The 25,346-nt window shown below is 42.3% G+C and overlaps 1 protein-coding gene across 8 annotated transcripts in view; it reads right to left on the bottom strand.

The window, feature by feature from the left end:
* Window positions 1-25,346, bottom strand: part of mark2b (MAP/microtubule affinity-regulating kinase 2b) — a 50,352-nt gene that overhangs the window by 7,860 nt on the left and 17,146 nt on the right. For 4 of the 8 annotated variants that reach the window (XM_005468049.4, XM_005468054.4, XM_005468052.4 and 1 more), the window contains exons 2-17: window positions 20,593-20,763; window positions 18,930-18,983; window positions 16,827-16,875; window positions 16,526-16,591; window positions 16,026-16,096; window positions 15,700-15,756; window positions 13,721-13,957; window positions 12,587-12,706; window positions 11,552-11,654; window positions 11,265-11,377; window positions 10,931-11,005; window positions 10,639-10,696; window positions 10,161-10,312; window positions 8,681-8,775; window positions 5,140-5,289; window positions 1,580-1,846 (exon numbers count right to left, since the gene is read on the bottom strand). In XM_005468049.4, coding sequence (XP_005468106.1) covers window positions 1,580-1,846; window positions 5,140-5,289; window positions 8,681-8,775; window positions 10,161-10,312; window positions 10,639-10,696; window positions 10,931-11,005; window positions 11,265-11,377; window positions 11,552-11,654; window positions 12,587-12,706; window positions 13,721-13,957; window positions 15,700-15,756; window positions 16,026-16,096; window positions 16,526-16,591; window positions 16,827-16,875; window positions 18,930-18,983; window positions 20,593-20,763 — 1,838 coding nt within the window. The remainder of the gene's footprint in view (window positions 1-1,579; window positions 1,847-5,139; window positions 5,290-8,680; window positions 8,776-10,160; window positions 10,313-10,638; window positions 10,697-10,930; window positions 11,006-11,264; window positions 11,378-11,551; window positions 11,655-12,586; window positions 12,707-13,720; window positions 13,958-15,699; window positions 15,757-16,025; window positions 16,097-16,525; window positions 16,592-16,826; window positions 16,876-18,929; window positions 18,984-20,592; window positions 20,764-25,346) is intronic. The other 4 variants (XM_005468053.4, XM_005468050.4, XM_005468056.4 and 1 more) reach the window with 4 other exon arrangements.

Genomic DNA, 25,346 nt, shown 5'->3' with positions numbered 1-25,346 from the left:
ATGTACAAATGCAACACAATCTGTCTGCCTGCTGTGCTACAGGCACATAACTGTCTGCGTGTGTGTGAGCATGTGTATCAAGGTGTCCCCAGTAGCGGTATTTATAGTTGAGGGAAAAGTGATATCTCTGGTGTAACCATGGATACTGTCGCCACGGAGCTACAGTATCTCTGAGTGGGAGGCCTGGAGAGTGGCTGTGCCTGTACCCTACACACAGACAGACTATACACCATGCACGTAGGCTACACACACGATCATTTTTAAGCAGACAAAAACAACTAAAAATACAAGCAAACATATTCTCTCCTCACACACGCACACACACAGGATAAAAGAACAAAAAAACCTCAGGTGGTGGCTGTGACACATTGCTCACTTGGAACTTTTCTCACTTTTGTCACTTCCTGTCCTGATCATCTTTCATTCTAGCATTTGCTCTCACTGTGAGGTAGCTACGTTAAAAACTCACTTCTCTTATTAAGTATATGATATCTTAAATGTAACATCTGTTACGTGATCAACTTTGCCAAGTGTAAAACAACCTGCGGGCCATGCATCTGTAAGGAACCGTGTTTATGTGGTTTATGGTAGTTCACTGTAACGAGTCAGTCAACAAATCTTATAAGAACACTAAAACCAACAATAAATTCATAAATCTGCATTATTTACTCAGCCGTGTGTGAAGAATGCTATTCTCCTTCCTATATGACAAACAATGACAGTGCAGTTCATTTGGAGTCAGGTCCAAACTCCACATATGCAGACCTGCTGCTGTAAATGCTAAAGTAGGAAATGTGCCTTAATACCCATCAAAACAACACTTTATATCACATTAGCGTCATTATTTGATTACTTAAACATTTTTAACATCAGCAACATCTAATTTCTGAAACTTATTTATTTGACAAATGCAAAAATCAGTATCCTGTATTTACCCAGCAGAGTTAGATAGCCAAATCAAAGCAGGAAAAGTTCACTTTACTTCCAGAGAAAGTTATAAATGTCGAAATAAACAGTGCTGGCTTTCATTACAATCAGGTACCCTTGAGAGCGGCTTCACTGCTGCAACCTGCACTACAAGACTGAGATGAAAACTAGGCCAGACTGGAACCACAACCAAAATTACTCCTCTGTCACCACTGCTCCAAGCAAAATTATAGAGGACGCACAGCTGTTCCCTTCCTCTCCCTTTCTGCTCTGAGCAGTTACAGATCAGCGCGTGGTTAGTGACAGACGAGACCAGCCCCTTTAAAAAAAGTACTCAGTGATGATATGGCCACAGAGTACAATGTTCCTCAGAGAATATCAAAATGACTTGTAATGGAAACCTAGTCATTTTCTGGTTCAAGCTGAAACCTCAATAGAGCTTTAAACTGCACTGGTAGCTGGATAATAAATAGACTAGCTGTTATCACAACTGCTTTTGCATTTACCAAACTCCACGCTTCCTCCTTCTACCACACGTCCTCTCCTGTACTTCAGGTTTTCCTACTTCCTTCCGTTGCTCTCTAACGCTACAGAATCAAACATCAACTAACCAGTGTTTACTTTCTGTGTGCGGCTTACGCCCGTTACTCACTTGCGTACAAACTTGGATGTGAACTTGCTGAAAATCCCCGTGGCGCCATGTGTTCTTCGGGCCTGGCTGTTGCCATGCGACAGTGATGGAGAAGCAGGCCCGCCGGGGTAGGCGGAGCCCTGCTGGTCCCGGGCACTCCGCTGCTGACCTGCGTGGAACGTGCTGCGGATGCCCACCCCTCTGGAGAAATTGGTACGGTCTGACACGGCGGCGCTGCTGATGTTGTGGGCAGAAGGGGAGGCGCCGGGTGCCCGCTGCGCCGGGGCACTACAGGAGAGAGGGTGGAAAGACAAGAAGGAGAAAAAGAGAAGGATGGTAAAGACACAGAGGAAGGAAGGACAGCGGAGAAGTGGTCATGAGGAGGAGGAAAGAAGTGCGAAACATTTTTTGCGAGCAACAAAAGGTTTGAAGGTGCGATAAGTAAAGAGGCGGGAAGGAGGAGGTGAAAATGAAAAAGAATGGTGATGGATATGGGACAGGAGACAGAAGAGAGGAGATAAAGGAAACAGAAAGAGAAGGATGAAGCAGACGAAAGTGAAGTGTGGGAGGTGATGCAGGAGGAGAGAAAAGGGATGAAGAGAGAGGATTGCAGTGGAGAAGAGTGTGGGACAGGAACACAAAATTAGTCCAACAGTTAAAGATTAAAAATCACCTCCTCCTGATGTGCTGTTAACTTCAGCGCAAGGTCACACAAGTATTTACGTCTACTCATCCTCGTGTTTCATCTAATCCCTCAAGTCAGTATTTAGAGCCACATGAGGTCAGTGGCCCGTGCACACGCACATACACACACACGAGAACACTTTTAGCTCAGTGACTGGTTGCAGTCACTGAGCTAAAAGGCTGGATTTGCTTTGTAAGGATGTGCATCTTCCATGACAGCGTGTGGCTGCGGCACGCCTGCAGATGGCAACAAGCAAGCACAAATGCATGCACACACACACACACACACACACACACACACACAGACAAACAAACACAGAAGAGCAGGAATACAAAAATGAACACTCATTGGCAATGTAGCAAGACCGCTCGGACGCTTCAGGTGCCGATCTCAACAGTTGCCTACCAGCTGAAAGTTGTTGCCAGTAACTGGTATGATCACAGTCTAGCTTGAATGATTGCTGAGATCTTATGAGAGCAGGTGGTGCTGATCAAAAATGCAGTTTCTCAAGTGCGACAGAAACCAAACAGTACTGCACAATCCCACTGACAGCTTCAAAATCAAGAAGACGAAAGAAGGGGCTCCATTCAAAGCACCAGTGAGACGGAGCGAAAAACAGCTCAAGGGTGTCCTTTAATTTGATGTAGATGTGATCATGCTGTCCAGTAGATCAAAGGTATCCAACACACACACGGATGCAAATTCAAGGAGAGAAAAGCTGGATGAGGCAGATTAGTAGGGACCAGTATCCAGTGTTTTAGTTGAAGATGATAAACTTAATCAGACTGGTTAATATTTCTAATTGATTTCAACCTATTTTCCTTATCACTTGCACATTAAGTGGAGTAGTGGAGAAAAGGCTTATTCTAAGGTGGTTCAGGGTCATATTGTAGTCTGCATCTACCCTATATACGTTTCAGCACCAACCTGCTTTATGGCAGTACTGTTATGAGCACGTCATTCAGAAAGATTTCAGACTAGATGTATCAAACAGGAATGGATGTGAGTTAAGGGTACAGATTATGTTCTGGAAAAAAAGGTGCCTAATCAGGGTACAGTCTACGTGTTGAAGCGGTACCTTCTTTCCAGCGTTCCCAACCAGGTTCTGAACAGCCCAAGCTGACTGCTGAACGACGCATGCAACAGAACAAGACTTCAACATAGAGCAGACAAAACCACATACAGCCAAAAAGGGCCACCTTAACACGTGCATGGGTGGAATCAGTCAGACATTTAGCAGTCTTCTTTTTTTGTTTTAAACAAGGGTCGAAAGCTATCACAAAAATGGCTGGGGGGTCTGCAGACTGTATTTAAGGTAGCTGAGGAACACATACAGTCCTTCCACCTTGTTCTGTGAGACACGGCTGTCTGAACTAAAGCCCAAAAATGTTAAAGTAGCCCATGAAACAAACACTGTGAAGCAGGGGAGCTAGCCAACAGAGCAACATATACAGACAAACACACAGATGGCAAATATACACAGGCAGTTCACACACACATGGCCAGTAGGATCCTCGGGTCATTACTCCATTTCACTGACTCAAAGAAACAATGTCAGAGCACAGTTAATGCTTAATAGATGAAAATGGGGTTTTCCCAGGCAAATTCATAACTGAGGGAGGATTACATATATCAGAGTGAGACTGTATGAGGGGAAAATCTTCCTCAAAGAGCCTTTGGGAACAAAACACTGAGGCTGGGAAACCTTAAAGGTGGATAAATTCCCACAAACAGAACTGAAAAGCATTTCTACCAGCCGGGGAAAACCCTCATCAACAAACAATGTGTGCCATAATATCAAATCGGGGACAAATGGAAAATACCTATAGAGGACATGCAACAGATAACACAAAGGTGTTTTCACATAAACAGAAAGTAACACAGCTACATCTGTGATTTGTCTGGTTCTCCCCAGAGCAACTTCACATTCTCTTTTATTTCCTCTAAATGACACAACACAGGGACCGTCCCGTCCGCTCCTTCAGCTTTTCTATTTTATACGTTGTACTGAGAAAACAGGTGTAGGATTATCAAACCGAGATTCTTATGCAATCTATTAAGGCTTCTGAGTATAGAGACATAATTCTTGTTAGTCCGCAGATGGTTTATGCTGCGAGGAAACAAAAACAAGTAGAAAAACTGCTCTGGCCTGTCAGAGGTACAGGACAGCTTAAAAAAATAAAAAAATAAACCTGCTCATCTTGTTCTCAAGTCCTGCCTGCTCAGTTATGTCTCCACTGATAGATGAGAGCTTTGAATGTGAGTGACTGGCCAAAGACGAGCTATGTCAACATCTCCACAATTGTGCAGCTTTTCTGAGCTCCACAATGTACTTCCTGGCCGTTGCTAAGTAACTGGTGAGCCTGTGATTGCTAGTCTTAGAAATGTTGACCATCTCACTATGGTGATGTTATAGTGGAGAACGTATACATGCAGACAGTGCATATCACAGCAAGAATAGCAGCAGCATAGCCTCAGATATGGCAGTGTTACTTAGTTTGCTGCTGCACGTTTCTTCACAGTTCTGCTTCGTCATGGGGGGGAAATAATTGTTAGCGTGAAGTTATACAGTGACCATAAGCTTTATGCAGGATATCCATCATAAGAAAAAGAGGGGTTTTTTCTGATTACTGTACACTTTACTGTGTTGTGATGTTTGGTCCTGTAATCAGCTGCATTTAGTCATATTTTTAGAAGCTTTTAATCAATTCTGCATTTGGTGTAGATGAACATGTGCAACACAATCTGAGGACCTTTCTTAGTGTGCTTGGGATAAATCACTTTATCCCGTCTTCATCTCTTCTTTTTCTTTTGTGTCCATTGCAGGAAAGATGATGATCTGAGCAGAGAGGTGTGTGTGTGTGTGAAAGACAAAAAGAGAGTGTGAGAGACTTGCCTGGGCCGTGGTGCGTGCAGGTCAGAGGGGCATGGATGATTGGAGGAGGACAGGGACTTGTGGTGGCGGGGACGCGAGGATGAGGAGGAGGAGGAGGAGAGGACGGCAGCGGCTGAGGCAGTGGAGGCGCGGGAACCCGGAGTGTTTAGGCTGAGAGGAAGGACGGGGAGGAAGAGGAGGAGGAGGAGTGCCCCGCCCAACACACACACACACACACACACACACACACACACACACACACACACGTGTATATGCAAACACACCCACAAACATGAGTAAGACAGGACAGGCACGCCAAACAGAAACACAATCAAACATCCACCCCAAAAAATAAAACAAAAACAAAACACAAGCACACCGGGCGGGGTTTGTGTGTAGGTGGGCAGGGAGGTGAAGTGGAGTATGGTTAGAAGCAGCACTTATCATACACTGTAAGGGGGGGGAGGGGGGAAGATGGGAGGAGGGAGAGAAGAGCAGAGAAAACAGGACACAAGAGGAAGAACAGAGGAAGTAGAAACAAAGAGCGACAGAAAACACACACACACACAGCAGAAGAACTGGAACAAAGGAGGAGGACCAGTGCGTTGCTGTGAACATTGCTTCATTGTGGTTTCACATAAAGAAATCAGAAACCACATTCAAAAGGCTGCCTGTGCCTTTATCTTTACATATAAAAATGTACGTGACACAGAGGGCAGAGCACAAGAGCCCAGCTTCTTATCTCACACACACACACACAGAGAGCACAGCAGAAAGTCAAATTATGTGGATAAAGTCAATAAACACACAGTAAAAACAAAGTTTTGCCTATAAATTAAAGAGATAAAACAACCATCCGTGTCTTCATTTAGGTTTAAAATCTGCCAGATCTTCCCTCCATGACAACGCGAGTGTAATGTAGTTTCTATCTTTAGCCCCAAAGTCCGTTCTGACCACCTGCACTCGTACATCTTTGAGTTCAACACAGACGTCAAACTGGCGCAGAGAAGGCATCAACCTGACAAAACCTCTAAATAGAGCGTTTAGCAGAGATCGGCCAAATTTCACTTACGTGTGTACATCATTGGGGAAAAAAAGAAAAACACACTCAAAAACTTGACATCCTTTAAGTAAAATAACACAAACCATAAATGTGCTTTGTTGCCTCTTTTAGGACAAATTTCTTTGGTTACATTTTCAAACTAAATACTACTGATAGAAGCAAAATGTGCTATATTAAGTCAATTGTGACAACAAACCGTTTCCTTTGCAAACAGTCATGCCAAAAATGCAGATTCCAGCAAATGACATGTTAACAAGTTTAGTTTCTTACAGTAAACCAGCTGGGTAAGTCACTAGGAGATCAGAGCTTGCAGTTCCTGACTTACCACTTTCACATACCTCCTCAAATATAAACAATCCAAACTTTTTCCATCTATTTTATCATCTACAAAGTTGCACAACTGACATATCTTATGAATTACTTAAGAAAAACAAACAAAATGCTGAGTACTTGCTGAACCCTCTGCTAATCAGGAGGCTGCTACGGCCTACAAAGCTCTGCACATTACTGACAGCTTTAACTTGACTTTATCCACATGCGCAAGAGAAAAAAACAGACACACACACACACAGTGTGTAAGGGACAGCGGAGAGTGGTACTGTGGAGAGACAAGAGATATCAAGAGAGTGTGGAAGAATGAACAGTGAGAGAAAGAGGGACATTTATACAGAAAACAAACACACAGCTGAGAGAAACACAGGGATTAGCATGGCTGGTGATGGAAAATATTAACTGGATAACCCAGTGTGTAGTGAGTGTCTGAGCGTGTATGACTCGTGTTGAAATTTGTGCATGCCCAGCCGCCTCTCAGCATGTGAGTGGATGTATTTGTGCATATGTAAGCCTATTAGGAGGTGAATGCGGGGACCATATAGTGCCACTAAGAGTTAATATTCCATCACAAGTCTCTAATCTCCTTAGAGAGAGGGGAGGAAAAGAAAGAAATAAGAAGAAAGATTAATATAAGGACAAGAAGAGGGGGGAAAAGGAAGCTGGAATAAAGCAAAGGAAGGAGGTGCCAAGAAAATGTGAGCGACTCCAGAGGGAGGCTCAGCAGCAGATAAAAGAAGCCAAATTAAGGAAATTAGAAAAGGACAGAAAGGGGGAGGGGAGAGAGAGGGGGTGGTGTGGGTAGGGTATAACAAGTATAAAAGCCCAAACTTCAAAGCATTAGTGATGATCAAATAAAGTAACTTTAAAATCAAAGCAGATGACAACCACTCAGTTAGCAGAGCCTACCATAGTTAACAGACCCACAGTACTAAAAAAGCAATGCTGTCTCAAATGACCGTTTCCAACAGTGAACGCAGAGGAGACTTGATTTTACAGCCTCTACTTGGATTCAACTGAATCTGCCATACTGTAGGTGGTGCGCCACGTTGGGAACAATGGGGTCATTTGAGACGGACACATGAACAGGTAAACAAAGCAGTATGAACCATGACCATGAATGCTGCATCCTAGTACGGATTATGGTTTGGTTTTATGTTTAATGCTCATGAAAAAGCCCACAAAGCACATGGCTGGGTTAAGCATGAGTGATGTGCGTATAGCTGTATGCAGGGACGTATTATGAGCTGCTTGACACCAGAAGTTAGCACGCGCAGAACCGTCAAAGGGCAACAAGATTTGGACCGTTCTTTTAAAAACCGAAAGGGGATTGAGGATGAGAGGAGAGCCGGGAGGATGAATCACACGCAGGAAGTTTAAAATGGGAAATTAGAAAGTGGAAAATAGGGGGAATAGTCCATAAAACTGCACAGTAGCTCATTCCAGTGAACAAGGAGGGAGGGAAAAAGATGGAAGCTTGACTTAAGGCTAAAGAAAATGGGGACTAGTCGATTATTTAACTTAAATGCTGCTTTTAGCCATCTGGGATTTTATAGGATTAATGTCACTTCTGCACCTTCTTTTACCTTGGTGCAGCATGGGAGTGACACATGGAGGGACTCTGGAGGGACTTACAGGTGTCACACCCATATGACACTTCTATTATGCGTTGTTATTTTATTTTTTCTAGCTGAAGAGAAAATAGCAGAGTTTGAAGATCGAGTACGTAAACCTGCACACTTGGATGCGCTTGCACGTCGGGGCTTTCTCCCGGCCTCCATCAGGCCATCACGAGTAATCTGTAATCTTCTGGAGGTTTGGCCTAAATTCCCGAGAGAGACCGATTTCCATGTCCAGCAGAGCTCACCCCACCCTGGGGGAAGGCTGCGGGCCTCCCTGAGCCAGCTGGCAGAGCTCCGGAGAGTACCAGCCAAGGTCTGGGATTCAGTCACTGAGACAGCTGTGGGACTGCTTCATTCACAAACCATGGTGAGTGTGCGTTTGTATTATGTGTATATGAGTGAAGAAGCGGCGCTGCCTCAAAGCAACTAGTTGGGCTTTGAATGACGAGAAAGAGTCCCTGTGAGAGCGCCTGAGTGGCTGTGTTTGCCCTTGTCTTCTCTCATTTGTAATTCTGTGTGTGTATTTAGTGTGCGTGCGTTTGTGTACCTGTCTTTGCCGTTCTGGATGCTCTGGTCGAGAGTGGCTCTGTCGGTCAGAGGAGAATTCCGACTGCGGCCGGTACCGGTGGACAGGATGCTATTCTGAAAAGCAGGAGCATCAAAATAGAAATGTTAGAAAAAAGGGACAAAGGTTTGATTAAGGGTTGATGACCCCACCAAGGTATCCAGGGAACAGCCTTTCAGCAAACTCCTCAATGAAAAAAGGACAAGCAGCTTAAACAACCTAATATGAATGAAATCCTTCCGTAATTAGCGCTCAAGAGAATTTCCCGGATCAAATTAATTTTTATGCACCCTCGTCCAAATGATCTGTGAATTACATAATAAACAAACAAACAAAAAAAAAACCAATTCATTCTCACCTTGCTATGCTTGAATAGTCATTTGAAACCTCTCCACTCCCACGCGTGCACTTTCCATTTGAATGACAGTTAAGCTCCGCACAGTTTGAGGTTGGGCAGAGCTATAATACATGTCTGTTATGTCACCAAAGCCCACAGATAAATGAATAATAAATATCTAAAGGCGTGTCGAGGTGACAGGTGCAACAAACCTCAAGAGAGAAGTTAATCGAGCAAAGTTTTTAAACACCCACACAGTCAAACCAAGAGGTCTGACCAGGGGCTTCAAACCAAAACGGTTGGACATGAAATTTCCTAAAATATTTTTCATATGCACACTCGACCTTTACAGTTATGTTTTAGTTTAATGTTGAATGGTAGGCGTCAAATACAGATCCCTGTCAGGCACTTCCTGTGTCAGATGTTACAGTTATAAGACTCCCTCAGGGTTCTGCCAATTGATGCCAACTGAGCAGATGAGAGCGGGTGAATGCACTTGAGGCATGTGACACGTGCGTACGTCATTGAATGAACGAAGATGTAACCAATGCGGGCGGATGTGCTGTGGAATGCATGTTCTCGTTGTTCAGGGTTGTGTGAGTAACCGGAAAGACGAGCTTCTGAGCTCTCGTTCTCGGAAGCCTGAGCCCGGCACAAGGCTGTGAAACCAAGTTCTTCACCAAGTTTGTGGACGCTGCGCTCATCCCTGGTGAGACGTTTGGGTGTATATAACTTAAAGATAAAGGCCTTATCTAACTAATATGCAGATGTAACACACGCTAATGTAAAAGCAACTACATACTACCGCAGTGTAACAGCTCCACACCCGCACAGTTTCACTTTCACAGAGCAGTTAAGATGTTCATCGTTTAAAGGCCACTTGTTTTTATTTAGTTTGATAATTAACTAGGAATTATTTTGATCTTTGGACCACAGCATGTGAGTAATTATGGCTGATGACAGCATACACTAAAGGGCAAAAATTACAGCTCTGCAGACGCAGCAGTTACTTGTGCGCATGTTTGGGAATTTGTGTGTGTACCAAGCGATGACGCAAATACAACCCTTGTGTTTTTGATGCGGCTTAAATGCAAATATATCAGCAGTATGGGTATTAGGTCTCACGGTGGAGGGTGTGGCACTCTTCTTGCGGTCGGACGAGGCCAGAGGACTGGCCGGCACCTTGGTGGTGGAGCTGCCTGATGAACCCTTCCTCCCAGAATCCTCCCCTGCTGACCGGTTGTCTGTCTGACCTCCCCTTTTAGAATAGGAGGAGCCTGGGAAAAAAAAAAAAAAAAAAAGGAAGACAGTGCGTCAGACCAGCACTTAATAGGCTTGAACCTTGGACCTTTCTTCTGCTTTGTCTGCTGGTTTGTCACTTCCTTACTTTACTTTACTCAAACAGGAAGCAGTCATAGCAAACCCTCTACTCATGCACTCACTCTTCTACTTCCTTCGCTTAACCTTCTCTTCCTTGTTCATTCTCCTTGTTAACCTTTATTCCAGCCTAAATCTTGTCCTCGTCTTGAGCTTCCATGTCTACAACACAACTACAACTATGTCTCCAGTGTTCCCGTTCCCCTTCAACACACACCAATCTCACCCTGGTCGCCGGTTCGGCGGTTCTGAGGCTTCTGGTTGGATGACACACTGCGCTGTACCTTAAAGAGAGAAAAGATACACAAACGTCAGAGCAGCATTTAACATGCTTAAATACACAATGGGATAGTTTAATGTAGAAGCCATGACCTATGTGTATGATTAAGAACCTCAAACATCAAAGTAAAGAGCTTTTGTTACATGTGTGCGGTCAAGTCAGTGTATCTGTGTCGCTTGCTGGAGTTGGGGAAACCTCATTAAGCGCTAGCTGAAGACATTACGTGTTCTCATTATACCTTATGAAGCGGGGAGGGAGCATTTATGTTGCTTACATCACTTCCGGGCCGAGGTTTGATGCCACCTTCATCAAGCTGAGGGAAAAACCAAAACAGACGTCTTAATACGAGGGAGAAAGAGAAAGAAACTGTGGTGTAGGTCACGTAAACAGAAAGGACTAAAAAAAAAAAAACATCTTTATATACATCTTCTTAAAAAGATGATATATAAAGATAGAGTCAGTTCTTCATAAGGGACAGCTAAGCTCTGACATACAGTACATGCAGTACTTGCATAGTTATTATGACTCTGGTATTACTGGGTGAAGCATGCATTTAAAAAAACCTGAGTAACCTCAGAGTTCCTATAGTCCAGAAGCAGGTATGTGGCCATCACGTCGTTGTACTTCTGGTTTACCAGCGAGTCCTGGATCTCCTCCTGAGAGAATCCCATCTGCAGCATGATGTCTGCACATACAGTAAAACCATGTTATAATTAGAATAGTGAACTTTATCTTTATCTCCTAAAGATTAAAAAAGAAGAAGAAGAGAAAGAATGTATACAGGCTTGGCTGTGTGTGATGAAGAAAAAGGGGTTTAGAGAGTCATCATTTTTTTCCTTTTCTTTTTTCTCTTGCCTACCTGTCCTCCTGGGGTCCTTATAATCTGGCTGAGGTTCGATGTAGGGTTTGAGTTCCTCTTCCTCATAGCCCACATTCATCCACCGGTCTCTCATTATCTGCTGCTGGTAGCAAGTCAAACAAACAGATAAAGGGAGGCATGAGTTGGCAAAAAGGACAAATGGGCAGAAAGGAGTGTGGGGAAGGATGAAAGATGAACAGAGTAGTAGTAGTTCACTTGCCTCTTTGTTTTACTTCACCGAGACTTTTCTCCTGGGCAACTAACAGTGTCACAATTCAGATACTACACTGACAGAAGCATTTAGACTCTAAGGACAAAATCCACAATATCGCTTATATGCTGCAGAGTCCATGAAAATGGACATTATATAAAGACTGTATGTCTGATAAAAGCTGAGCCCAATCACAGCAGGGTTCAGTTAAGAGTTATTGATCCACTGGCTTCTTAAAGCAGATTAGACTGTACATTCATTGTTTGAGCGAGATGCACTCTGCTGATTGAAACAAGTGCATACAATTTTAAGTGGGTTTAAACGAACAGGCACATGACTCATTTTTAAAAACATTAAACTGAATTTATGGGGTTGCTTCAGCACGACCAATCAAGGATCGGGAATAACTACATACGCTATTAAAGGAAAACCTACAACATGACAAGCCAATGCAAGCAGCAACACTTCCCCTTCGCTGTCACCTTAGTAATATTTTTCATCCGAGCAAGTTACCTTCCATCCACATTCAGTGCAACCAAATTAAATTACTCTTAACAGGTATTTACTAAGTCTTTAAAAAGCACTTTACACCTCAGCAACAAACTCACATATGGCTGATGAAGCAAGTCTAACTTTACAGTCTTATATGGGCTGTAAACACCATTCTTAGCAACGAGCTACATTAAAAACATCTGTAGGATTCATGCAGTTACATTTAGTGGCTGAAATGATCATTTCATTCATAAGGAAACAAATACAGTACCTGAATTAAAGGCATTTTGTGACTTGTGAGTATGTGCGTGTGGCACTGCTGTGCGTTATACCTCGAGGCTGCCTCTTTTTGAAGGGTTCAGGATGAGGAACTTTTTGAGCAGGTTCTCACAGTCGGTGGACATATAGAAAGGAATCCTGTATTTACCACGCAGCACACGCTCTCTCAGTTCCTGGAGATGGACAGGTATATGAAAAGTCAACAGTAAGCGCAAACAATCAGCAATTTTAAACATAAACACACACACAGCTTTCCTTTGAAAATAAATTTGGCCAAAACAAAGCAACTAACCATCCAAAGATTTATGTAAAGATTTTATGATGCGAGTGAAGAGGAAATCTCATCAGTATTCCCCTACCTCAATCAGATATGGCTCCACATAGCCAAGCTAAACATTATCTATGCTTACAAATGAATTACAGCTTTATTAAACAGGAACCATATTCATATAAGCTGGTTAGCATTTCAAAAAGCTCTGATTCAATCAGAGCTGCAGCACAGGACGTGGGTGATATAAGCATTAAATGAAATTCACTGACTTGTGGGTATTTCTACTTTAGCTTTAATAAGCGAATGCACTTCCCGTTCCCAGGTACAGAGTAACATCGCAATTTAACGCCACTGTTCAGCTCATTTATCAACTTTCATGTGCTCAGACACGGAGCAGGTTAATGCACGTAGTAACGCTTGTTAACACAGCTGTAATGAATGTGCTTATTCTGTCAAGCACTGCATTTTCATAAAACTCAACAGGAGGTAGAGCAAAAGGCATGCTCAGTAAGCCTAGATTATATTTCTCTGGCATTTTAATATCAATACCATCACATTCAATGTCATATCGCCCACCCAAAATGTGTCTGCACTTCCAGAATGAGTCATGTGGGTACTGACTGAATGCACAGTGTGATAGGTGGTGTGAATGATTGGTAGCAAAAGCAGTTCATAGAAAACACTAAATCTCCTCTCTTTAAACATCGAACACACATCATCAACTAATGCAAATTTGGAAAGTCAATACAGGCAAAGAGAATAACTTTCACCCATTCTAGAGTTCAATTTCTGCATTCTGCATGAAGAGGGAACAGAAACCAGCATGACAAATACTACAACCACCCACAGAATACAGACTTCCACTTATGTAATGCGTGCACACACGCACACACACACACACTCTCATCCCTCCGACCTTGAGGTTTTGTCCATCGAAGGGCAGCGAGCCGCTGACCAGTGTGTAGAGGATCACTCCGAGGCTCCAGACATCCACCTCAGGCCCGTCGTACTTTTTGCCCTGGAAGAGCTCTGGAGCTGCGTAGGGCGGGGAGCCACAGAATGTGTCCAGCTTGTTCCCCAGAGTAAATTCATTACTGAAGCCAAAGTCGGCTATTTTGATGTTCATGTCTGCGTCCAGCAGCAAGTTCTCTGCCTGCAGACAAACGGCAAGGAGAGAGGTCAGAAGAAGAGACATTTACTATGTTCAAAATACAGAAGCACAAAGAAAGAGGAGGAAAGAAACCACGCCATACCAAATGTGCCAAAAAATGAAAACACTTAAGATCTGCTTTGTGGGCTCATCAGATCCGAGATCAGAGGCACAAAAAGTATAAATCTGAGCTGTTGACAAAGTGAAATTAAGAAACTGACTAACTTGGGATCAAATGTAACATGATCTGACATGCAAATTGCTTTGTAGGCAGCACATTCATGGTACAGATGGATTTCTAAAACACTTTTCTTTGGGTTAAAATAAACAGCTGTGTGGGAAAGAGAGCTTTCACAGGAATCGTCTGTGCCGTTCAAGCAGCGCACAATGGGTAAAAGTGAGAGACCACAGTTTTTTCCTGCGTGTTTGTATCTTTAAGCTTGAAGTGAACCAGTGAGCAAGGAGGCTGGGGTTGCCTAGCAACAGGTCCGCTCTCCTTTTCACTTGCTCTGAATACTTTGCAGCTTCTGTGCGTTTGAGTGTGTGAGAGTGTGCATGCACACATTAAATACAATACTGACATCATCTCTAACCTCTGAGCTAAAAAAAATAAATAAAAACGGAACATCACAGGTTTTTAATGATTTGTTGTTGATATTAATTACCTATTAGTCATCCACATCAACCTTATTATCTCTCATGAAAAGAAGCAGAGATACAGTAGAGCATGACATCAACGATACAGTATTCATTTATTTATTTTTTTAAGTCTTGGCACTCAAATGGGGTCATTTTAGTCTCCGTGTGAAAATGCACACTCATCAAAATTTGCTCTCAGTGTAAGACCAAACAGCAGGCCTGAAAAATGAAGCCATGGCATTAGTGCCTAAACCTGCAGTTCGTCTAGTGGCCACTTGAGGCTGGTTCTAAAAGTAGGTCAATCGAAGTATGAGGGTCTAAGATCAACATGTTTACAACCTTGCCAACCAACTTTCTTATGGACAAAAACGGGTGATATCAGCAGGTCTACAGCCACCCTTTTGGAGCACTTCTTAGAAATAAGCCTGTGCTCGATTTTTATTTTATTTTACAGCCCTCAGATCAACAGTGATTGTGTTAATGTGAAGGAAGGCAAGCATTATGATAATCCTTCTGTCTCAACCAGAAACGGCTTACTTCTCAGCCTGCCTTTTATTGTGTGTGTGTGTGTGTGTGTGTGTGTGTGTGTGTTAAATGACAACCATTAGTAACTGTTATGTGTAGGAAATCCATGACCTTCCTAAAAGCTGTTAAAATTTCATTAAAAACCCAAAATAGACTAGAAACAACTTTGAAATAGGAGGTTTTTGTCCCACTAATCATGATAATGTGTTGACTACAGGTCTGTCTGGTGGGACAATAAGAGGATTTACAACTCTGCATAATACTATGAACCAAACTGACCCAGAGGCCTTGGATCTGTGTGTGCATATTGTGCGCTTTGGTTTTTGGGATAATCTAAGATGAACTGGCAGAAGGAAAAAATAACAAAACACAACAAAAAGATGACATCGGAGGAGAAATGTATACAGTGCACGTTTGCGTTTAACAGACTTTGTGAATATCGTCTGGGTGACTCGTTTGTGGAGGTGGGATTTCAGCTCAAAGAGCCGATTGTATGAAGATTAAATGTGGAGGTGCGGAGAGGGGAGGAGGTTGCTTTGACACCGACTCTAATTCAATAATGCCTTCGAGTGTGTTCTCACCTTGAGGTCTCTGTGTACTATACACTTCTGATGGCAATACTGCACAGCTGACACAATCTGGAGAGTGACAAAGTGAGCGAGAGAGAGGGAACAGGGAGAAGCAGGGGAGAGGAGGGATGACAGGATGGAGAGGTTCAAACAGTGAGCTCTTCATTAGGAGTTCATCCAAAAAGCAATTTCGAGATAGAGCTAGTGATGCAAGACTTAGTACAAACTGTACACTCTTAATATCAGTCCAAACTGGCTTGAAACATACGACGCATACAAAGTTGGACTAGTTTCTGTGAAAGGAGGGGAAAAAAGCAGCAGTTTTCAACCCAACACACCTGTCTGAATTTGGCACGGGCTTCCTTCTCCTTCATCCTGCCATGAGCCACCAAGTAATCAAAGACCTCTCCTGGGAGACGACAGAAAGAGGAGGAGAGCAGATTTAGTGCTGGAACTGGATACCTGCCTCCAGAATAAAGGGTCAGAGGAGTACTGAACTGAACGTTGTCCTTTAGGAGTTTGTAATAAAACAGAGTTTCAGTAATAGACTTGACTTATAATGATACAACAGCAGTACCAACAAGCAGTCTGCTAATATTTTCCAATTTCATGTTTTCAGGAGAAAAAAATAAATACAATCTGGTCATCACGTTGACTCAATAACATAAATAGATTATTATTTATGTGGCAGTGGCATTCATTTTCAGCAAATTTATCAATAATAAAGCTCTTTGCAAATGATCCTGCTGATAAAAGTCTTATTTTTTTTCATTTACTTATAATCTATCACAGAATGACAACTTTTAGGGGGAATCACTTCACAGTGACACGCACTTACCTCCACTAGCGTACTCCATTACCAGGTACAAAGTCTTCTCTGTTTCTATCACCTCAAAGAGCTTGACTGCAGGTAGAAAGAGAAAGGCAAAGCAAGAGGAATGGAGCAGGAGGGAGTGATGGGGCAAGGGAATAGAAGAGAACAAAGGGAGAAGCAGAGCAAAGAGCAAGAATGAAAGTAAAAAGGGGTAAAAAACCAAAAACAAATAACAGGATTAATATTATCTGGCTACATGACCTTAAAAACACTGGCTCCCAGCAAGTGACGACACACTTGAACCTCATGTTTCAGGGTGACTCACCTATGTTGGGATGATTCAACATCTTCATGATCCTCACCTCCCGGAAGAGCTGTGAGAAACGAGACAGACCGTCAAACACGGCATCAGACTGCAGAGGGAGTTTTTCTTGTTGTGACACTCATTTATACGGTCATTTCTCCAGTGTAAATGTCTATCGCTTGATTATGTGCATTTGCTCCAAATGACAGGGAGCGAAAACAAACGGCAGTATTGTAATTTCTGTATGATTACAACGACTCCAGAATCTCTGTTTGTGGTGGGTAAATTGACACTGACACACAAACACTCACTTCCTGTTCAAGAGCAGGAAGGAAAACAAAAACAGTTAGTGATGATATACCAACAGAGATCAAAGGAACTCCGCTCTCAATCTAAAGTCTGGTGCAATTTAGAATTGCATAATTGAACAAAAATGAGTTAAAGGCAACTATTTAGCGTTTTCTAGACAAGCACTTCCTGCAGGTAACATCTGAACATATCAGCTCAATAACTTTTCTGTTAAAGTTAGAACCGTAATCTTTCTAGATCAGACCCAATAACACTTCTGTCTGTTTCGGCACGGCCAAATTGATCGTTTTAACAGCTGCTGGTTCCAGATGTTTCTCAAAGTCTTTCATGTGAGTTTATTACATGCCTCCAGCATCGTGCAGCAGCAGAATCTATTCATAAGCTTCTCCAAAATGAGAGATTGTGTTCTCTTTCCATGTGGCACTTCAATAATCAATCATTATGACCAACAAAGACACAGAATTAATCAGGACCCAACAGTAAATGATAGTTTACAGAGGCAGTTTATAAGCTGTAATAAGCTGCATTCCCATAACTGCATAAAGGGAGTATGGCCTTTTTAATAACCACAATAGCCAAATATCAAAATACAGACCCCAAATTATAGAAGATTCTGAGCCCATGTATTAGACTGTAGTGTTAAATCGTGCATGTAGTATAAAACATTGCATATTTCATATCAGTTAAGGGCGTAAAGATGCGCTGCTCTCTGCTCATTATATTTCTTCTGAGTCAGCAGATAAGGTCAAGCGAGGCCGACTGAGCACTTTATGGGCACATTAACTATTTATCCATACAAAAACTGTGCAAACCAGGAACTATTAAAGTTACCAACAGCCCTAAATGCACCACTAAAGCAGCATCTCAGTGTAAAATATTTATTGCTTTGTTACAAGTGTTACCTTCTTCAAAGACTGCTGTCCTTGAGCGTAATCTAAAAACGACATCAAAACATTAAAGCTGAGTTTATGCTTATGTTAACATGAAAGCGGCTACACTGTTGCACCTATTGTGTGCTCTGCAGCTAGAAAAAAATACACAAAAATAGACAAAAATACAGCCTCTTTGTTTGGATTGCAAAACCAACTAACTTGTATTAACTGTCTGATAACCCAAATAAAACGGATAAATGAGCCACAATGCCCTGGAGTGTAAACGTGTACTAATCCGCCACACTATATAGTCCACAGCAAACATATTTAAATCTTATGCTGAATGAAACTAAAACTGCTTGGCTTTTTTTGAGATTTAAAAACTTGAGACTTCAGACTGATGTATTCTTAGTTCGGACCTTTATATAAATCAATGTTTAAAAAAGAAAAAGAAAAAGCCACTTCAAGATATGATAGCATATTTTAACTAGCATTCCCTGCCAATTCCTGTTCTAACTTCCGTGTGACCTTTTTCCTTCGTCTTTACATTTCCTTATCATCTGTGCGTCGGCGTTTATAGAAGCATATACTCTGCGCCTTATGTCTGTGGAATGGTTGGTGTGTGCGTTCAGTGTGCACGTATACATGGTTAGACAGTGTGTGCGTGTAAGTGGACAGACCCCACCCTGCCACGATCAAAGGAAGTAATTGCAGCTTGTTTCCTGTAATTAAAACTCTCTCCGAAAACTAGACCACTTCAGAAAGCCAGAGAGAGCGAGGGAGAACGAGAGAAAAAGACACTTGGGGCAGGGAGAGCGGCTTAAAATGACTTCTGAGAAAAGGGATGAGAAGGACTGAGGTTTAAATTCTGTGCTGGGAGTGTGTGTGGGGGTGTGTGTGTCTCTGTGTGTGTGCGAGAGAGAAAGAAAGCGAGGTAACTCACCTTTTGCAAACTGGAGGAGTTGAGCTGTGTCTTATCTATGATCTTTACAGCCACCTAGAAGCAAAGCAAGAGTGTGCTCACTTGTCATTACACTTTGATTCATTTATTATGGCGCATTTTGCTCACACAAATCCGCAAAACCACAGCCTGCGACAGCACCGCACAAACACAAATGTCCACACACTTCTCTCTTTTTGGGACACATCTCACACACACACACACAAGATATGATACAATTTCACAGCATTAAGTGATAAATACACAATCGCAGCAGGTGATAGTTGCATAATAGGATAGAAAATAGGAGAGAGGCACACACACTCTCTCAAGCTGAAGCATGCTTTTTATCCATGCCATTTTAAGGGCCTACAGCTCATAATCCAACAGCAGTCCCCAGCAAGGGAGACTGAAAAACAAAAGCCATAAGGGCAAAGACAAATAATCAAAACAGGCACAGAGGAAAATATATATATATATAGAGAGAGAGAAATGCACAGATGGGATGGATTCAAAGTGAGAGCTGTAGGAAAAAGAGGATGATGCAGAAAATGAGGAGAGAGGACATGAAGGCAGGGGGAACAAAGAATCGTGTCTTCAAAGGGACACGGAAAAGGGAGGGCTACTCCTCAGTCCAATTATTGTCTTTCACTGTCAACTAACGTCTTTCTTTCACTCCTGTTTCTGGTCGTGCTCGTCAATCTGACTCCTTCGTGCCCTCTGACTATCCCTTGTTTTCGTTTTGTGCGAGAGAACGTGTGCGCCAGCCAGCAGGTCACATGGCATGTTATCAGGGTGTCAGGCACAGAGTTGTCACACATTGACAGAGCACGCCCACCCCACTCTCTCTCTCTCTCACACACACACACACACACACACACACACACACACACTCACAAACATGCACACACACATACACACAGTTGGAGAGCCGACTTGACTGGGCAACAGACAGAACCAAGCATGGGCTCACTGCAGTCCCAGCTTTTCCCTTAAAGGGACTGATCACCGGGTTACATCACATCTGGAATTCAAAGTAAACCGGAGACATTTAGGGCCTCTCTATTCAGGCTGACAATAGTGAACTAATCTCCTGCAGCAGATGCACTGTCTCCAAAGCCATGCAAGCCTCAGACCAAACCTACTGTGTAGCACAGCATGAACCCTGCCCTACACTCAGCGACAGGAAGACAGATTAACACTTAGCAGCCATTTTTCCTGCTTTTTACCATCTTTGCTAACTGGAGGAAAAAAAGGTTGAGGCTTCTTTTCTGTCAAAGTCTAATTACCAGGTATACTTGTATTGTCAATAAGTACACTATTATTACTATTACTGTTATTATTACTATTACTACTATTATTATTGTTATTATTATTATTATCACCACCAGCAGTGATCATCAGGTTTCATCATCACAACATGACAGCATGTCTCAGCAGTTTCCCTAGCATTGCCTGTTTGTTATTGAAACACTGACGAGTCTGTTTCTGGTTAAATAAAGAGTCAATACTAGAGCATTTCTCCTGAATGTGATCGAAGCAGCTAAAAATAAAAGCCAAGTTCACAAAGTCAGAACGACTCTGTAAGTGGAACCGCAGGATAAGATTGAAGCGTACAGTCCAATCTAGCCTGTGTGTGTGTGTGGGCGCGTGCGCACATGCCTACCTCTTTTCCGGTGAGGACGTGTCGTGCCAGTTTGACCTTGGCAAAGTTGCCTTTGCCAATGGTTTTCAGTAACCGATAGTTACCGATGTGCGGCTGCTCGTCTGATGTGGTCGTGGCCACGGAGTTTCGACCTCGCGACGTACTGGAGCGGCCAGATGATAACTTGGACTCCTGAGAAAGAGGGAATACAGTGCAGTTTAACCATAAAGACAATGTAATGACTTGTAAGCAGAAGGCTAAAGAAATTTAACTAAGAAACATGACAGAGCACAAATTACAGAGCATTTAAAACGTTTGTGATTCTCTGACTTTAGTGCCACTGACCAGCTCTATTTCCTTAGAATTGCAAGAACACAGAATCAATGATTTAAAAAAAAAAAAAAGTACATGACTTTAAAGTAAAAGGCAATCTTCTGAATCTTCAAAGCATTTGGATCAGTGATTATATAACAATTACTCAAGTGAAATATAATAAGTATCACACACAAACACACAGTTTTTTCTGTGAACTTTTGGAGGAAGACAGTAATAAAGCATTTTAAACCTAGAGATGTAATTGGAAACCATCCTCATCCGACAGCTGTCACCATTAGAGAGAAAACACCACATGTGTTGCTTCAGATGTAAGAAAATCTGTAAATAGCTGGGAAGCAAATGCTGAAATACAGCAAGAAATGGAAACTTCCCCTTTTTTCCTTATTAAAACTTGTATAGGTTACCAGTTCTGCTGGTGGACTGCTCACATTACACCATTTCTAACATTTAAGTTTCAAATTCACAGTTTTCCCTGTAGTACCTACCACATTATGGCAGTGCTTATTATTTAGGCATGTGCAGACGTCAGAGAACTGCTGAACTCTAAAACTAAGCTAACAGTCCGATAAACTGGTTCTCTTATGTACTGAGGATAGGCGCTACCACTGTGGGCTTAAGCCTCAATTATCCTCTGTTGTGGTCACAGGCAGCTGGAGACGTGACGGCCGAGTAGTCATTCCTGTTGTACTTCAAAAAGGTTTGCTTCAAGTCTGTTGCCTGGGGTGACGTCGGTGCGTTGTAAAGTCACAAAAAATTAGCAGGTACACTGATATCCCCACAACACAAACCCTTGCGCTCACAGTCTCAAGTTTACGTCACTAGGACAAGCAGACCCTTAGAGGTTGGTTATAATCTAGACACACTAGATCTAGACATGCTGGCCCTGTTTTTAAGCAACAAGTTTTTAGTTACTGAGTAGATTCTTTTTTTCTCTTCAAAGCCAAATATTTTTCCCCAGTCTCAACATGTTTACATATTCTCAGCTTTTAACAATTTGGGGCCTTGTGTCCAACTGGTGACAGGTCTGGACTGTAGGGCACCCAGAACTAGCCATACATGTGGTATACATTTAGCATGCTATTAGGACCCGATGAAGTATCCAAGGCCTTCCCAGAAAAGCCATGAACGTCAGCATGTGGCACTGAAATTTGTAAATATGGTTCAGCATTAACTGTGTCTTACAAGACATATGAGATAGTTGTGGCTTTTGCACTTATCACACAATATCATCACAGAAAATGGCAATTCTCTGCTTTACCCCAGAGTCATTTTAATTGCATTTACTCATATCAAGTAGAAAACCAGGAAATAAATACTGATCCATTTAATAAAGATGTTCCAAGTGTTTCTGAGCCGATCCATGAGTTCCACTACAGAAACATCAGTTTTTAGTGCAGTGCCACATGAAGATCATCTAATTTTAGGTTTTCGGATTTGTCTCTTGCATACTGAGATTTCACAAGCATGTTTACATATTACTAAAAGATTTAATGTAGCTGATGGACTTTATGAAACACTGTTTCTCAGCATACTTTCAGTGATTTAGGAAAGTTTCTGAATTTTAACATTTGATATTTTGTATATTTTGTGTAACTACTGATTAACTCAGCTGCTGGACTTTTTTGGAAAAAAGGTTAGACATCATATAAGTTCTTTGCACGACTCAGTCCAAGGTCAATATCGTGCATGTGTTATTTTAAGTCATTTAAAATGGTCGTACAGAGCCGTTCATCTCAAAGCAGACAGTAAGTTGTTCGAATCAAACGCATACACCCCCCAACATTAAAAAAAAGAAAAAGAAAAACACAACCTTGCTGTGCTGGCAAGTTTTGCATGGCTGGCAACTGCGATTGGATTTCAACTCCAGGAAAGGGTCACAGCAATTGTGTGTCTGTGTGTGTGATCTGAGCAGACAGGTGACGGGGATCAGGGTCAGAGGAGAGAACGACTGGCTCCAGGGTGACGAGTCTCAAACACACACACACACACTAGAATACGCACAAAGGTGAGGGTGTGAGTTGCACACATCTCTCAGAGATTTGATACCAACGGAAGAAAGCGTCAGGTGAAATTCACACTGCTGGTAAAGAGTAAAGATGTCAGTACAAACTGACCCTTTCTTTTGTCGTCTCCCACTGACCGGTCATTTTATTCACCCAATTATCTCCCCCTGGCTTGCGCGAATGAGAAGCTGTCGTTGGGTTGCAAAATACCCTCAGACCACGTTTTTATCAACACCGTCTTCACCGTTAGCAAATCTCGAGCCACGGGAAAGAAAGATAAGCGTGATTACTTCACTATGTTTGCGTGTTCCTTGCTCCAGATGGTATGATCTAACGTCTGCGTCCCGACAAACCCCCGCGCACACATGCTCAAGCATCCTCATCCTGACAGTGCAGACCTGCATAGCATGTAATAGGCCAGATTAAGCTCCGACACAATCGGGGGAATTGAGACAAAAAAAACAAATGACAGCTACATTAAGCCCAGAGGACAGGAGAAGGGGGCTTATGTGCACTTATGTGAGGGGCGAAGCAAATGATTTTTATTTTTGGAACATGTGGGAGAGGGAGACAGACAAAATGTCCAGTGTGGGCACTACTTGAGACAATGAGGCCCAATCTGACGGTGCAAAGCTGATTTCTACATCAGCTGGGGTGTCCTCAGAGTTCGTAACACAACATATTATAAAAATCACAAAATTTAACAAACTAGCTCTACTATATATAAACAGCTCTAATTACAAATATCCCAATATATGACATAAAATTGCCATACTTCTCTTATACTGCAATAACGTTCCATGTGTACATAGGAAATCACATCCTGGCTTTTTCCTCTCACTGCATTTTCAGCTAGACAAGAAACGGTACATTTTCATGACTGAACTGTTTGCAGGAATCAGTGATGTGTGCTTTAACTTCACTGCAGTGGATATGACTGAAATGACAGTACCAGCCAGACTGACAGGTGAAGCTGTCGCTGTCAACAATGACTAAGAAAATAAATCAACCATTCTGTGTTAAATAAATAAAGACAACTGCACACAAACAGACCGCATTACAATAAACGAGTGGCGATGGAGACACTGTAAATCATGCGAAGAGTCGAGTCATTTCCAGTGAACCAAAACCTACTCAACTGTCAGCCTCAGACTCTACAGGCAGATAGAGAGAAAAACAGATATGATGATGTTCCACGCGTCAAATATTTGAACGCTTCAGAAAAGAAACACTATGAAGCAATCTAAGATTTCAGTGGGGACGCTAATCTTAGGATCAGAACTTTATCACACGACAACACAGAATGACTAGCCTTGTGTTGTGGATATGGTCGTTTCAGATGTTTTGTCTGTTTTTTGTCTTCTTCCTGTCACATGATGGCATTTGCCTGCCTCTTATTAAGAACAATTTAACCCCCATCTTACATCTTCCCTAATGTGGTTATAACGGCCTAACCACAGCTCTGCAGCTACCACGAGGAAGTGCATCAGGTTATGTCAACTAACCAAACTTCAGTAATCCTCCAAACATCACTGGGTATTTACCTTTTTATGTTTACTTGCATTAAAGTTATAGCAACGCTGTTTGTTTGAGGGTTGTTTGTTGTAGAAATACTTGATGTCAGTACCAACAGGTGGATAGCTGCTCTCTAGTCATTCACACACATAAGAATAATCCGGGCTCTCAAAAATAAAATTCAAAACCATTTCATGAAAAGATACTGGAAGAACCAGCAACTTGGAATTTCTGCAATCTGCATTTAAAAACAGCCAAGCTTTGAAAAAATCCCCATCAGAGATATACTTATGAAGATGCAGCAAGAGGAAATAAAGAGGAACAGCCCTGTGAATCCAGAAGAAACTGCATCTAGAGCACAGGTGCAGCACAGCACTGCCACTGTTCAGCTGTGCACGTTTTGGGGTCAATACAGTGATGGTGTAAATTTGAGAACAGTTTGTAATCACGATTGCTGAGCAGTAAAGGAACTGTCAATTTGTGTCTGCCAGAGCGACAGCAGCAGGAGTCATTCACGCTGTTTAATTTCTGGGTGGCAACTTTAAAAATAAAAGACAAGCGTACACTGAACTAACTGAAACTGCAAATGCAAAAGTTTAGTCTGTGGGAGTGTGAATTCTTTAATTTCATGCTGAAGGAGAGGAAAATCTAGATGATTACAAGGTTAAGACTGGACAATTTGTCATTAGGTTGCTTTCCCACACTTTAAGCCAATTTTTCACACGCGCGCTGAAGACGTGAACTCTTGCCCGATTGCTGGATGCTACACTGCTAGCTCCCTACCACAGTGCGACTGTCCATAAAAGCATTTAGACTCAAGGGACAGCCCCTTTCTAAACACATAGTATTTCAGATAACAACAAGGTTACTGAACATGCTCAAGCATCCTTGAGTGAGCAACTCTGCATAATCTTTGGGAGT

The sequence above is a fragment of the Oreochromis niloticus genome, linkage group LG3 (assembly GCF_001858045.2).
Source record: "Oreochromis niloticus isolate F11D_XX linkage group LG3, O_niloticus_UMD_NMBU, whole genome shotgun sequence".
Lineage (NCBI taxonomy): Eukaryota > Metazoa > Chordata > Actinopteri > Cichliformes > Cichlidae > Oreochromis > Oreochromis niloticus.
The sequence above is the reverse complement of the archived record's forward strand: the minus strand, read 5'-3'. Positions and strand labels throughout refer to the sequence as shown.